Source organism: Strongylocentrotus purpuratus, unplaced genomic scaffold (genome assembly GCF_000002235.5).
Source record: "Strongylocentrotus purpuratus isolate Spur 01 unplaced genomic scaffold, Spur_5.0 spur5_scaffold_6, whole genome shotgun sequence".
Classification (NCBI taxonomy): domain Eukaryota; kingdom Metazoa; phylum Echinodermata; class Echinoidea; order Camarodonta; family Strongylocentrotidae; genus Strongylocentrotus; species Strongylocentrotus purpuratus.
The window spans coordinates 16,172,363-16,189,029 of record NW_022145612.1 but is presented as its reverse complement, the minus strand read 5'-3'; the positions used below and the strand labels follow the sequence as shown (position 1 = coordinate 16,189,029).

The window sequence follows — 16,667 nt, the reverse complement described above, 5'->3', positions numbered from 1 at the left end:
GTAAAACGATTGTGTTTAGGAGGCATAACGGTGCGTTTTTCAATATTTTGTAGGGGTTTATAAGAAACTAAATCATGGGCACGCATGCCACCAAACACACAAACCACGCCCCTATATATCTTGATTCCTTAATCAGCAGTATCACCAGGATAATAATTTCATATCAACAGTATGATCTTTTGTTATCAATTAACTTTATTATTTTAAAATCATTATTTATAATAAAGACCAGCATTTATAATAATAATAATAATAATAATAATAATAATAATAATAATAATAGATTGTTTCTTTTATAGCACTATATCCAATTTACAACTGAACAAAGCGCTTTACAAACAAATAAGTCAATGAATTAAACTCAACAAAAAGATGATAGCAAATGTAACGCAGTTAATTATAATGTAAAAAGGTGTGTTTTGAGATGTTTCTTAAATACTTCAACTGACATACTGCAGCGTAATTCACAAGGTAACCTATTCCATTTAAACCGGACCACTGTAATGAAAACTTCGCTCACCTATCTTCAATTTTATTTTAGGCACATAGAGAGCCGTTGTGTCTGTAGTTATATCAACAATTAAATGTTATTGAGCAGATAAACGGATGAAAAGGAAAGAGAGTAAAATGAAGACAAACCGAGGTATCGTTTTGAGAAATAAAAAATAAAACAACAGTGAAAGAATAAAGAACTGTGTAATATTACTCTCTATGACATTTTCAAAAATAAAATCCGGATCCATGACCTCAGAAATACACCTTCTGGTAATATTACTTACTACATCTCTGTCTGGTGACTAAAGTATAAATCCACTCATACAGCCGTTTATTATTTTTCCTAAACATATAGACATGAGCATATTTCTGCCCTTTAATGTGTTACATGAATTTTACATGACACTTACATTCAAAATATTCAAAACATTCAAAGACTAATATTTATCTTTAGTTGTACTAATATGATACATTTCGATTAAAACACTTGACGAATGGTCATTTTGAGAGAGAAAAAAATGTATATTGTCATTAGTAGTACATGTAGGTTATCTGCTATTCAAGTTTTTAAAAATAAAGTAATTGTGAGTACATTATAAACAGTACACCGATTCTAAAACCATGAACGGAGTATGCTTAGCGCAGTCTTCTTCATCTTGTGTTCAATGTCTGCATCAATTAGAGTATATGGAGTGGGTGCTTTTACAAAAGCATTTCTGTTTTAAATTTTGAAACATCATATAGTTCAATACCGATAAACATTTATTACAGAAAGTAAGTTATTATGAGATCGGCTTGATAAAATGTATCCTCTACACTGTCAATTACAATGGTCTGTTTTTATCTTAAAACTATGGGTATTTTGGACAATGGTGTTGAAATATATAAACAGCTTGGATCTTTTGATCCGTCAAACATGTTTTTTTATGGCATCCTCAATGCTTTGTCACATTGTCCTTATCACTATCAAGACTATATGGTACTGTGAAAGAAAATATAAGACCATATTTATATGACAGAAAGATACAGTATTACTTCTTAGTCGCATATTTTCGTACTGATAAGTTAGAAGTATTTTATTAAAGTACCGCGTTTCAATGTGCTCAGCATGTTGTTCCCTTGTCTATCTACCACCAGGGTCGACTTGCTGTAGTCAAGATCAGTACTACCTTGAACCTGCTAGAGGTCTATGGTCTTCCAACCCATGATTTAGTGGTCCTCATCAATGTTTTCCAGATCGACGTTGCAGTAGTTGTTCGAGAAATGAGTGGGAGACATCTCCGTGTAGGATTCGACTGGGGCTTTCTCGCTACGAAGGCTGATAGATCTATCGAGTACAGAGTTGGGCCTACTCCCGGACATGTCTGTGTACGTCGATTTGTTGTCTCCAACCAATGTAACATCTTGATTGGAGTAAATGGGCTCCATATCAGGGTTTGCTTCAAGAATTTTCTCTGAGCCGGTCTCACTGGTATCGCTCTCGAAACTTGACCCGAGATGTCCATATGCCGTGTTGGGGCTTTGTCGTAGTTTCTCGAGAAGATCTTTGCCTTTCTTTTGTGTTTTCGGCATCGCTCTGTCGAGATCGTCATATGCATCGGCATCTACCAGTTCGGCTGCATTTGAACCAGACGATGGAACTGCAAGAAGTGGTGCATAGCCATCGATGCCAGACTGATCGGTTTCCGACACGCTCCGTTGGAAGGAATCGTAGTTTTCAGGTGAATCCACTGAGCTGGACTGTACAAGGACGCCATACTTTCCGCCTGAAGTGTCGCAGCCCTCTTTGGAAGATATCTCACGATCCGAGGTACCCGGTGTAGAACCTCGGTCCAGATGGTCGTATGTACCCTGTACATCACCTATTGCTTCATACTCCTCTTGTATGGCGCCCTCTCGAGAAACTGAACTTGGTGGCATATCATCAACTTCTGCATAACACTCATTGGGGTTTGGTGACGAGTTGTCAAATTTAGTGTAGCAATAGTCATACTCCTGCACGCCTCCGTCTGGGCTGACTGAACTCGATGGCATCTCATCAACTTCGTTGTAACAGTTGTCAGGTACCGTCGCCATGGAAACGGGAATAATCATCTTCTCGTTGGTCTCCAAACAGACGGATCTATCCATGTAAGTGTGTGTCAGACTATTTGTCTTTCCTTGTGCTTTGTCTTTTCCATTATCATCAGGGGGTCTTTCGACAATGCAAGTGTTTTCATAACTTGGCTGAGGGTCTTTGGCTGGTGGTGGAACTTTCGTCTTCTTGTCCACGATTGCATACTCGTCGTCCGGTGCGGAAGGTGGAGAGAAATGCAGAATGTGGGAACCTTTGAGCAAGAAGGAAAAAGTGTTTAAAGGATTATATAAAAAAAACTGATCATGCATTTTCACTCAAATGTCAAAGTCCCTTTTATACCAAAGTTAAATCATAAAGCTCTCTCTCTCTCTCTCTTTCTACATATCCATGTATTTTTATATACATGTATGATGCAATGATCAAATACGCCTTTTTGTTCTACATTTAGTAAGTCAATACCATATATTTCATTTAAAGATATATTTCCTTAAACGAAGCTAACTGACATGTCTGATATATATAGAAGTTAAGATTGTACCCAAACAGATTGGGTATCAATCAGTACGTGTACTGAACATGCTGAAGGCCACCTTCCTAAACCCCACCCTCCAGTTAAGATAGTCGAAGGAGTGACCAATAGCAATTGTTCAATGTAGACCCATGTTTAGCACAGTAATATATAACTAGCGTTTATTTCTCGCACATCATTCTCATTTCTCTGTTATTACTTACTTGTTTCCGACAGGAGCTGCAAGTCACGAAGTGGTTCCATGTGCAAACTGTAGGAAAATGAATACAAATCATAAATAAGATTTCGTCAAATAGTTTCTATAACGTGACACGTCGTCTTTCACATCCAATACTGTGAGTCACGAAATTATCCAGTATAGTGCAACTATGTGTAACATATACTATTAAATTACAACCTCCAACCAATTTAGTCTCGCGACTAGGGTCAGTCGCGATCATTATCTACGTTTGAAGCCACGTTGGAAAACCAGTCGCACGACTGATCTTAGTCGGTCGTGCGATCTTAGTCGGTCGTGCGATAGGTGACGACTGGCAGTTGGTAACGAATAATTGCCAGGGATCAGGCAGAGGAAAGAATAAAGGGAATAATTAAATTTTAAGGACATACAGTAAAATCTAGAAATACATAACAACTGAACAACACTCACTCATGACTTTTCCTCTGTATTCTGCGAGCTCTCCGTCGTCGGTACACCACGCAGCCGAGTACGATTGACACTACGATCACGGCGATGAAGAAAAGGAGAATGCTGATCATAATGATTGCCTGTCGCCGTGCCCTTGATGGCGCCACCATGGCTTGATCTTTACCGTTGCTAGGCGTGGTCGTTGTAATGGGAGGGTTGCTACTGGCCGGGAGTTTTGTCGTTCTGGGTAAGACGACCAGGACAGTACGATTCGGAGATGAAGAATTATTTGGCAGACTGCTCCCTGGTGACAATGACTGATTTAGAGATGGATTCTCAGTTGTCGTATACAGAGTTTCTTCTGGACCTGAAGTATAAAGCAATTTGCATTGACTGATTGGGTTTCAGGGATTGAAAATGATTTGTAACACTATTACTGACCAGAGCAGAAATCAAATGAGACGCGCACAGATTAATTATAAGGCAAGTCAAAAACTACATAGACCTACATCAAAGAGATCAAATACAATATCTAATTTTTACTAATAATTGTTCACGTTAGCCCCCTCCCCCTTCCCACACTTAGAATGATGGTCACTGGTGTACTTGGCATGTTGTAAACATACGGATGTACAGTATATCCATGTTTCAAACTTTGAAATATGGATGGATGAGTTGTTCATGTCAAAATGTTACCTATGGAACCCGAAGTTTGTTTACATTCCATGTTTAATGGCATTTATTGGGTCCCTAGTAGGCAGCAAAAACAGGTATTTACAACTGAAGAGAAAACGATCAGTTTTGCTGTCAGTAATTCAAAATAATAAACGTCACATTATTTTGTATAGCGCTCAATACGATGCTAACCCCGGTCATCATGGTCATTGGATTTAATTGCCATTTCGCACAAGATAGTGCACATTCTCTGTACCCTGGGGAGTGTTCCAGCCGGGGGCATTGTAACGAGCGCACACATGCCAATCCAACTACATGGACGTTCACATCCTACAAAGGTACCCATTTAACACCTGGGCAGAGAGAAGCAATGCAGATAAAATGCCTTCACTAAGGACATAAGTGCTGTGCCGGGGGATCGAACCCACGACCTTTGTATCTCCAGCCAAATGTTTGACCCACTCGACTACGACGCCTCTACATAACACACAGACCTGATGTCCTCTATCTTGCACATAGTACATGTCAAAACAATACTGTTTAGACTATTTGATAAGAAATGCAGTAAACGTGATCCTTTTGAAACTGAAAACAACATAATAATACCTGATATTCGAAGGCATTTACTCTGTGCTGGGTGCCATAAGTAACCCTCACAGCATACACGTGTGGTGAAGTACTTCGTAACCTGTCGATATGTCACCCTGTATGCTGTGACCGTTCTGTTAAAAATAAAAAAAAATAAAAAAAGAGATAATATTTGAATTGATTAATGTCTCACTGATTGATAAGAATCATATTTTGATCGCATTTAGCCATAGCATCCTTATCATAATTTGAGCCTGAGACCCGGTGTTCTTGCAACAGTTATGACAGTAGCATTGACATGTTTACCCATTTATATCTAGGTCGCGAGTCCCCAACGTTAGAAACATTCAAGAGTAAACTTAAGACCTATCTGTTCAATATGTAATGTAATCATATTTTGTTTGTTAAACTATAAAGCGCTATGTAAATATTAACTATTATTATTGTATGATTGTTATTAGGAATTTGTTATTATAATCATGAATCATGTATTATATTGTAATTTTTAGGTTAACATTACTTTATTTTTATTTTTGTTAAGCGCTTAGAATTATTATTATTATTATATATCAGCTTGTCCAACGATGTAAGCGCCTATCAATAATTGAACTCGGCATCTCTTATATGAGAGTCAAGTGTTTTCAAAAGTACCCCCACAGGACCCCTCCCCTCCCACATTAATGATGAAACAGTTATGATAGAAACATTATGTGGCAGGAGATATACTTCTAAATTTCAACAAATTTTAACGAAAAAGACTACTAATCTCACTGTAAACTAAGGAATTCACTCCGACTATAACGTTTTAAAATGTGTTTGGAAACTTCATCAAGTCAGATACAGCCTACTCCTCTTGTCATTTAAGTCATATTATACCAAGTTCATACCAAGTATATAATAATGTAATACAGGTAAAATTCGCGATTTTGTTTTCTTCTTCTTTCTATTAGTATAATGTACATGTCATTTTAGTGTGAATCTGTTTTCAGTTCCCTCCTTTTTGCTTCTCTCTCCCTATCTTTCCATTGTTCCTTAATATGATTTCACACTTTATACAGCTAATTTTTGTTTGTTTCAATTCCATTACATTGTTTTATAATAACTGCGTAACCTGCCATTTTATACGGATATTAAATATCCGTTCACACAGAACTCGCTCTCAACTATCAATCATCATCATGTCAGGTCGAGGAAAAGGAGGAAAGGGACTTTTAACTTGTGCATTTTGCAAGAACGCGTCATCCTCATTTATAGAGAATATCATAGTGTCCAAATTAAAACATATTTATTGTAAATACTATATATGAATACGGCCTTTGGTTTAAAAATGTGTAACTAAATAACTCAAAGGACATTTCCCTAAAAAATGCTTATTATGTGATTCCAGTTCATGAGTAAACATGGCAAAGCTGATTCGTAACAAATACAATGTCAACAAATACGCATATTATATCATTATTCCTTAGTTCCGTTATATGCCTGCTACTAGGAACAAGTACGAAATTTCCCGATTGTGTAATAATTTGAAACAAAACACAAACTAAAATTGCGCTATTCTACACATTCACATCTTTGCCGAAGATTTACTTGGAACAAAACTATCTAGTGAATTAGTGTACATAGGAGCATTACCTTAGTAAAAAGTTTACTTAACATAATATCTAAAAGGAGAATAAAGGATTACAAAAAAAGGATATCATTTACTTGTAGGTAGTGCAGCTCCAGAACCAATAGCATCTATAAGATGTAGCGACAACAAGTGATTTTGTTCCCCTCATGCTAGCTGTCTCCTGCTGGCTACACGTGAACAAGACAGGAGAAGAAAAAGGTAAAGGTACCGCAACAAAGGTCATGTCCTATATAATAATAAAAAAAGTGCACCGTCGAATTTAGATATAATACAGTGTGTATCAAAAAAAAGTATATATACTATGAAAATGTCAACCAAAATGATAATTTCATGATATCTGTATGATGCTTACATATTCAATTTTGGATGAGGGTCTGTTCAATCAGATGACACTTAAAGCATTGACAATATTTTATGATTGGACGACCACTGGCTAATTTCGAACAACTTGTGAAAATTAGCTAAGAAAAATGCCCGATATGCATTTTGCTCCTATTCAAGAATAAAGTGAGTCGTTTTATACATATCGCAAAGGCTTCGTTTTTAGAGTTATACTAAAATACTCTGTGCTTACGCAATTGTACAATATTGTCAATACTTTAGTGTTATCTGATTGAATAGACCCCAGCCTATGATCATGCGAATATCGTGATCATATTGTCAAAGTATTTATTTGTTGATACGTACTGTGTTTCACGCCTGGGTATTATTGGTTTATTCTCATAAATAATATTTATTAAAAATATGTTTTGACAGGATACAGGCAAGCAGCTCAAGGATTTTTTATTATATTACAGTCCTATAACACTAAACAAAAACTTGCATTAAACAATAGAAAATGAAAATAACACGAACGATTTTAATAATAACATATAATCTGGTATTAGGACACAATTCAAAGAGCTGAACATTATAGTGTTATCATTTCATGTCACGTGACCACATATTTACCACTAGTGTATTTCAATCGGGGGAGGGGGCAACTTAAGGACAGCATAATTATGTATTATTCAAGTTATATATGTATGTTATCACTAAGAACATGACATGCATTTCTGAAAATTCAAGTGCTTATGCCGTCTAGTTCATTGTTGAAAATTGATTGGCAGGGACACTGTTTACACAATATTCGTGGTCGTTATGATAATTATAATTGTAATGACTTATTATAATGGTCATTATTAAACACTGAAGAGGAAATTGCAACATTTCGTGACTTTTTATGATATCAACTTTCAGTGGTAAGTGGTTTTGAGTAGATCCATTACGTGCAGGTTGAAATTTTCCTGGTTAGTCTTGATAATGATTGATCACAGCATTTCTTACCAAATTGTGCATGAATATTTTCACACGGTAACAATCTGGAAATATATTCTGAGGCAGTTTTTCTACTTTCCCTTATTGCAGGAATCGACTATTTTAAAAGTTTTAATCTATGCGAAAATATATTGTGATTACGTCAATTATTTTTTTAAATTATATTACGATTAACATAATGTTTACTTGAAATCCATTGTCATGAGTGTATGGATAATTGTGACATACTAAAAAGAAAAGGAAAACAACGGGTACAAAAAGAGAAGTCGGATCCCAAAACACATTAAATAAGTAACTATAAAACGACCGCAATTTGTTACCGACCCCCCCCCCCCAACACTTTCACCAAATCCATTACTTGGACCAACACCTTTACTATTATTGACTAACCTTCTTGTTTGGCTACAAATTGAACTGGCTTCCAGTAAGAATGGGAGGGTGAGGAATACCCCAATCAGAAGAACACCATTATGCCAAGGACGATGCATCGTTTATGCGGTTTTGGTGAACCTGCAGGTAAAAGAAATCAATATATCATTACATTAGCCCGTCATTGTGCATGACCCTTTTTACTAGTTTTACAATTTCTTGTGGTGAAAGTAATGACTCCAATAAATGTAAAGACGGTAGTTCGTAGACTTACACAAAATTAAATTGGTCAATTGGTCAATATATTTTTTTATATTCTAAATTGACTCCATTTAAAGGCTTCCTTTAATCAAATTTAATGGGAATTTCCTTATAGCATGCTGAGTCCAAAATAAACAATCTTCTCTTTTTACATGGCAGGTTGTACCAGACCTGAAGATTCCAATTCATTTGTTTGAAAAGACGTACTATTATATCTATGTACCTACATCATGTACGAACATGTATATATTTAGAATGGACTCTAAAATATAGACAAGCAGACAAACAATTATTTCTTATTATGAAAAAGAGATTAAATTACACACAAACGATCAAGTTATGTTTTATGTTGTCTATTGTCTTTATGTGTGTGGGTGTAGCTTTGTGTTTCTACTTATGTAAGGAAATCCGTATAATTTCCTCGTAGTACATTATTCGATGCGCGTTGATGCCTCCATCGGGGGCGTAATTTAACCACATTAAAGGAATAGTTGAGTTTTGTTTGAGAGGGCGCTACACAAAATAATTTTTTTGGTGAAATAATGAAAAACTGTGTGTTAAATTTCAAAGGACAAAATCGTCTTTGTTTGATCGGAAATCGGGGCACCACATTTATTCGATAATTTTTGTTTTAAAAAAGAGATAGCGCGTCTTGATATGTTTTATTTTAAGCCATTGCCATTCTTGGCTTTTTGTTGGCTTTTTCGTTTTGGTAATAATACGCACAACCAGCCGGCCCGTGTATTGTTTTTAGTGAATAATTAATTAATTAACGGTCACCGTTATTTTTTTAAAAAGGTGAAATTCAAAGAAAATCACAAATATGTCAACTATTGTATCACTTGAAACTGGTAAGCTAACAGATTGCCAACGTATAAGTTATAGGTCAACTACATATCGGGTGATTTATAAAAATACAAATACAACCACCTCCAAACAGCTGGGATATACGAGAGATTCGCAGGAGAAATAACGATGTTTTAATAACTTCACTATATGGATCAACACTGCCCAAGCAGACGACATCCCATAGAGAATGAACATAATTGCAAAGCTATTATTTCTCAAATTATAATGAGTTTAGTGTATATAAATGTAATGGCATTTCAAACCATTCAAAAGGGGAAATGACCCGATTCTGATAACTAAAATCTTTTGCTTGTACATACACAGGATAGGGGTTAATTACCAATCAAAGAAACCAGGCTTTGGCAAATTGACAAAAAACCCGGGATTGTTTGTTTGTTTTATTTCCGAAAATCATCATAAAAAACAATAACACAATATAACAAAATCAAAGACTTATATAACAATGATAGAATGATAAAACGGTTGGATAGTCCATTTCAGAGCCATTAACCTAATGGCTCTATTCTTCCATGGAGTCCAATATATATATATATATATAATGATACTATAATAAGTACATGTAATGATATAACAAGGAATGATATTAAGGACTGCATTTGTTCCCTCTTGAAACACCGAACATACCCCGGTGTGTGCCGTTGAATATACAATGGCGTTTTATTTTGTTTACAAGCGACAGATTCCTTTATTTTTGTATCGCTGCATTTGTCATCAAAATAAAATCATGCGTGGGGTTTAGAGTGAGGCAATAGATTATACATTTAGCCTGCCGGTAGTGAAGTAAGAGAAAGAACTCAAGAGAAGATGAAAACGCAGGCACCGAAAATGTGTGAGATGTCATGGGGCATCGTCTGCTTGTGCAAGTCATGTCCATACTGTGATCTCACACATCTCAGCAGCGTTCGGAGAGCTCTCCAGGTGCTATGCCGGGGCTGTATTTAAGCGTTTTGTAATTTATAATAATCATTACTTCGAATGTTTCCAAGCATTGAATTTTGATAACCTTGTCGAATCAAAGTTTCAACTTTGCAATAATGAATATAAAGTTAGTTTTTAAAATCATAAGAGGAGCTGAATTGGTATGATCATATTTGATCTAAATTTCACACATTTTGGGGTATAAAATTACCTTCATAGCAATTTTAGGTTCTAAAAGGGCACTAGAAATGTCATAAATGAAAATAATAACCATGCACTTTGAAGACATTTGCGATCTCAAACAAGAACTCAACTATCCCTTTAAGGTTGTTGGGAGTGTATCAGGGATCCGCCTTCCACCCCACCCCACACACACACCAACACTCCAGCTCATCGATCCAATAAACTTAATATCACTATCACTTGTTGGGGGTAACGCAATCGCTGTAAGAGCTGGTCGATAAAAGGCTAAACAAAGTTTGCTTCGCCTCTGTCGTGTTTATCTACTACAAACTTCGCTATCCTAGTATTTTTAAATGATCATGATAATCTTAATGGACAGTCTTTTCAAAATGTCAAACCTCTTGACGTTACATCTAACACCAGATTAGATTACAATGAATAACCACATTGACATTCGTTGTGTAGTTTTCCTCATTCTACTTCTCACATACCTAAACAAAAAAAAAGCCTTTGAAATATATGAACCTCCTTTCCCACAACCACTGCGCTCCTTAATCCAGGACAAGGCACAAAACAACAACTGAATTGGTTACCCTATCGGGCTGACAATGAAACTTGACTAATTTTGCCATGTTGGTTTCCCGATAAGTTCTCAAAGTAAAACTCAGGCCGAGCCACCGAATCTCAATTCAGGCAGTTAAATGCCAATCTATATCGATTGTCATTGGAAAACAACGGACAAAAATGATTTCAAGCCCTGTTGGTACTTCCAGTGTTACAAAATATAGCTTTTCTATCTAGAATAGAAATACAACAGTAAATACTTACCCAATTGCGTGAATTCCACACAGCCAATAGTAATTGTACCGCGACGAATTTCAAATTTTAGAACGAATTTGCAGGAATAGATAAAGACGTGCGAATCAAATTGTGTTTTAACTTAGCGAAGTTTTTGCATCCAATGCGGATGAAGTACATGATGTATTTGATAAACGTACAGCCTTGTTCATGGGAATTTGTAAAGTTGGAGTATTTTGGTGAAGTATCCTGTTCGACTTCCCGCTTCCTCCTACATGGCCGACACATGCATCTATGGCAGGCGCTTGGTGCCACAAATGCTTTATTGATCTTTGAAATGTCTGATGGTAAAAGTTCGATGGAAGGAAAAAAAAAAAAAAAAAAAAAATCAAATTTTCCTTCGACTCTCTTTTGCTGACTAATCAGATCACGAGAATTAGCGGCCAATCTATCCATCCAGACAAACAGAACATCTGAATAAATATAGAGATCACGGGCGGTTAACCGAGCTTGGATCATGTCACAAATGCTCCGGGCTTCATAGGTATAAGGTTGGGTCCAGGGTTGAATGTAGTTAAGAATACGGTTAGTGTTGGAAATTGGCGCGGAACAAAAATTGTCGAAGAAACGCAACCCGACAGACCGCTGATTGGTTAAACAAATAACGTTAATGTAAAATTTAGGGTCAATATTTTTTCTTACTATATCGACCCTTTGATAGACCTATCTATCTTAATCCACGAAACATTTATGGCACCGAACGCCATCCATACTCATCTATATATTGGTCATTGGAAGGTGCTTCCGGTGTGGGTTACAATCATGGGTTACTGTCATGGTTTACAAAGAATAACGAAATGTTTTAACCGAACCGCTGTTTACGCCATACTCCAATTTGTAATAAGTGGGTATAAAAGTTTCAAATTAAAGTGACGTACATATTCAACGTTAACCTGTTATCAATGCTAATGGTCGCTCAGGAGCCTGATGACATGATTGCTTTGGTATAACATTCAACTTACACACGATTTATGACTGGAAGAACACGAGAAAGGTGAATGGTAGACTAAGCATGAAAGACTAAAAGATGGACAGAGGAAAACGAATGACGCGTAGACACAATAGAGGCAGAGAGTCAAGGAACCGAAACAATTTTAGACATGTTAGAAGCCCGGCCCCGCATGCGTGTTCCCAAAATCTCCAGCTCGTAACAAAGAAAAAGATCTACCCGTATTGACTTTACACACCGGACTTATGCTGAAGGGGGGAGTGCTGAAAAGGCTCGTATAACAAAAGAAAAAGATCTACCCGTATTGACTTTACACACCGGACTTATGCTATAAAAAGGGGGGTGCTGGGAGCACGCATACGCGTACCCTAAATAACACTAAGGGGGGGGGGGGGAGGTGTTAGAAGAGACAGCGAAACGGCGGGGGAATCAGGCGTGATTAGACATTGCAAGAGAGACAGGTTCCATTAAAAGATGATAAATTGATTCGGAAATCCTTTATAGCATTCTACCAAGAAGAATATTTCTTTTCACATCACTAGAATAACGTTTTATTCTTATAACCTTACCTCCCATAAACCAAAATGACAAAACAAAACTAATAATGTCGCGTGATTTTTATTCCTTTCACTTTAATAAATCGTAATATTAAAGAACGAGAATAGAGCCCGTTAGTGGTGAGTCGCGAAACGGAAGTAATGTCATTGTCCTTGTTTCATTTCTTGTTGATAATGACGTGTGCTTTACTCCACTAAATGAAATATCTGTCGTGTAATCTTTTTTTGATTCAAGTATGAGCTTTCATTTCCTTGTCCTATATTCCTCACATTCGAAAGATATAATATGAGAGGGAAGTTCCCCAAAATTCAGTCATTTAGGTGTTTTGATAGATGGCTTGAAATAATAAAAATGTAGTTTTATGGTACCCTATTAGTGTAGGAAGATCATGGACCACCAAAAAAAAAAATATAACAGGCACTTTAAAGCGTATACCTCGCTGGCTTAAAGATATTTATGATTTTATATGGGATGGAACAAATTGAATTTTTCTGAAAGAAAGTGGCACTAGTAAACAAATAGGATGCCTTATATTTCTTTACTCTTTTTTTTTTCACTATCTTTCTCTCTTTCTTCCTTCCCCCTTGTTATTGTTGTTGTCGTTGAACTTTTTTTTTTTTTGGGGGGGGGGGGGGGGGCAGAGCCCCTCCCCGCCCATAAGCAGGCCAGTGGTCAATGAGCCTTATGCTTTAAATGCTCCAAATTCGCGGGGGGGGGGGGGGTAAGAGGACATTTTTTTTTTTTTTTGGGGGGGGGGGTCCCGAAATTTGAAATTTTGATTAAAAAAACAAAAAACAAACACTCAAAAGGGGGGGGGGTTACAAAATAACATACACAAAACATACACATACAAAAACTCAAGGGGGGTTAACCCCCACCCCCCCCCCCCCCCCCTGCGTACGCGCCTGAACCCAATACCTACTGCGAAGAGTAAACAAATAATAGGGCAAATAAAATGAGAAAAGAATAGCAATAAAACAGTTATAATCAGATGTATTAATATGTTTATTTCATATAAAATAATTACAACATTCGAAGCGAATAATATACATAATATGGCATTTGTACAATCATCAAAGCATATAAGAATAGATCTATGGGTAAAGCTACAAATAAACTATTAGTTAGAATAACGTAAATGATAAAGTTTAAAATATAAATGTTATGAAAGAGCTTCGTCGTCATCAGTCTTGTTTCTAAAGAAACACGTAAAATTGAATACATCCTGTTGTGTGTACTACGCAATTCTCACTTTTAAAATATTTGGCATTAGTGTTAGCGCTCGATAATATATTGATTAAAGAACTATGATTAATACAAGAGGTCGTAATGTTGGTGAGCCAAATATTCTGATTGAGTAAAACTAATTTGAATACCTTTGAGTTTCGAGTTTCGATGATAAATTAATCATCTGCTATGGTAACGGTACATCGCCATGCCACATTCAGATCCAGAGCTTCCCTATCTGATTAAAATTAGCAGTCTTTATAGTTTTTGTTGTTGCTAAGAGTGAAATAGAAACAACTTTAGTCTCTCAATAAATGTGTGCAATTTCTTGTCAAGCCTGGTTGATGTGCTCCATGCATTATATGGAAGTGTGCCGATTAGATAACATTAGAAAACGCCTGGCAGTTGAGATTACTCAGCGTTTGGTCACATCTTCACATGACGATACGAGCAGAATCCGATAACAAAAATGATATCGTTTTATGTAATCGGATAGGGAACGGTTAGTCCACTCCACATACATCTTGAAAGATTGTAGCCATATGCTTAGATTAGACTACAAAAAGAATATGAAGTGAATTTAATGTCAAGTTATGTTCAAAACTTGATTCAATCAAATAGGATGTATATCTAAGCAGTGTATAAGCTGCCTAGGCTACATTATAAAATTAGTGTAGGATCCGATAAGGGTCATTATCATATTAATACCAACTTGTACCATATGTAGCTACATGCTGTTCAGAATAGCGACTAACGAATTACGTTCATGTGACCAGGAATTCGATCGGAACAATGGGTCAAATAAGGCAATTAAATTGAGGACCTTGACCACATTTGATGTAGACTATTACTTGGCCATTGTTTAAAATATCCAGATCGGAAGGGTATCTTCCAATAGCACTGGATGGAATTTACCAATCAATTTATAGAGTACAATATCACAATACGTTGGTGTTTGTGATATGAACTTTCACTTTTCATTTTTGGAAGAGATATTGTATGTTGGACTTCCGAAGCATATCATACTTCATATCCTAATCGATAAAGCCCGGTTACCTACAGCAAACTATAACCTTTTTTTCTCTTCATAAAAAGGATCGATAAAACAAAAAAAGATAAACCCAATAACGCAATCCGATAATTTTACTTCAAACTTTAAGGCTGTTGCCATTGTAAATGAATAATATAAACTGAATACGTTAGACTGTATAGATACGTTCTTACAGCAGTATTTACATGTAAACAGTACAAAATTTATAATCTTTCTATATACATTTCTCTTGATTCTTATAAAAGCACAAATCACAACATTTCAATCACTTTTGTATCTTTGAAAAAAGGTATATGAATCGACGATCAGGTCATAAACGAGGTTAACTTGACCATCAATCTCAAAATAAAGACTCGCTTTACTAGAATTATCATGAGAATTGAAATTCTTTCCCATATTATGATAACATTCCTTACAGACAACTTAAAATTAAATAAATTATGTTTCAAAACCCACATCATGTCGACACATTGGAGACTATGATAGGTCAGTGGCGTATCCAGCAAAGGTGAACAGGCGAAAATCTACCCCCCCCCCCACACACACCACTTTTGGCACAATTTCTTGGTACGCCACTGTCGAAAGTTAAGTAGAAAGTGTTTGCAAGAATAGCTAAGGTACAGTAGCTCAATGAAACCTATCAAATCACCAAGTCATTTTGTTGATGGTTAACCTATGGATCTATGTCATCATAACACAGTCCGTTTTCAATCTGCATCATCATGGTCATGGGTGCTCTATTTTGAATGATTCTGAAGAAATACGGTATTGATTTACAATCAATATAAATCACATGAAGCATGTGATTTACGTCATCATAACAATCAGTTGAAAGAAAAATCACCAAATGTATAATCACATCGAATCATTGTCACATTTAAGTTAGTAGTGATTACCAACCGGCACTTCTCCTCAGGCGCGTACGCGTACGCAGTAAGAGGACACATTTTTTTTTTTTTTGGTCCCAAAAAAATCGCAACGACTCAGCCGACCGCTGAATAAGCGGGGGGGGGGGGGGGGGGGGGGGGGGGGGGGGGGGGGGGGGGGGGGGGGTAAGAGGACACTTTTTTTTTTTTTTTTGGTTTCGAAATCTGGAAATTTGACATTTGCTCCGTTGGGGGGGGTAAGGTCACCTTTTTTAGGTCGGCCATGGGAATAATTTTTTTTTTTTTTTTTTTTAATAATTAAAAAAAAAAAAAAAAAAAAAAAAAAAAAAATCCAAAAGGGGGGGGTTTTAGGGTTTTTTTAGGGGGGTTTACACACAAAAAATTTCCAAAGGGGGGGGTTTAACCCCCAAACCCCCCCCCCCCCCCCTGCGTACGCGCCTGCTTCTCCTCATATCAGTTTGTATATGATTCACACCGCATTCCAACAAAGTACGTAAAGTTAGTCCACACATTGTGTCATTGCTTCCGCTTCCTCTGGCTAGTGATTTTAATCTGACAACGACACAGTCCTAGGACCAAGTCTTTCCTTTCTTCTTT

At 36.5% G+C, this 16,667-nt stretch overlaps 1 protein-coding gene across 1 annotated transcript; it reads right to left on the bottom strand.

Moving 5' to 3' along the window:
* Nucleotides 1–245: 245 nt before the first annotated feature.
* LOC105444841 lies at nt 246–11,662 on the bottom strand. The gene is made up of 7 exons (XM_030973485.1): nt 11,369–11,662; nt 8,330–8,449; nt 6,697–6,789; nt 5,011–5,126; nt 3,751–4,096; nt 3,305–3,351; nt 246–2,822 (listed from the first exon to the last, which is right to left on the bottom strand). Exons 2-7 carry the CDS (start codon nt 8,425–8,427, stop codon nt 1,705–1,707), a joined length of 1,818 nt encoding a protein of 605 aa, XP_030829345.1. The 5' UTR covers nt 8,428–8,449; nt 11,369–11,662; the 3' UTR covers nt 246–1,704.
* Between the last annotated feature and the right edge of the window lie 5,005 nt (nt 11,663–16,667).

Coding starts and splice junctions, on each gene's coding strand:
- LOC105444841 (XM_030973485.1), bottom strand. CDS start 8,427: ATGCATCGTCCTTGGCATAATGGTGTTCTTCTGATTGGGGTATTCCTC. Junction 4,097..5,010: donor TAAATGCCTTCGAATATCAG/GTATTATTATGT, acceptor TTTATACTTCAG/GTCCAGAAGAAACTCTGTAT. Junction 3,352..3,750: donor ATACAGAGGAAAAGTCATGA/GTGAGTGTTGTT, acceptor ATTTTCCTACAG/TTTGCACATGGAACCACTTC.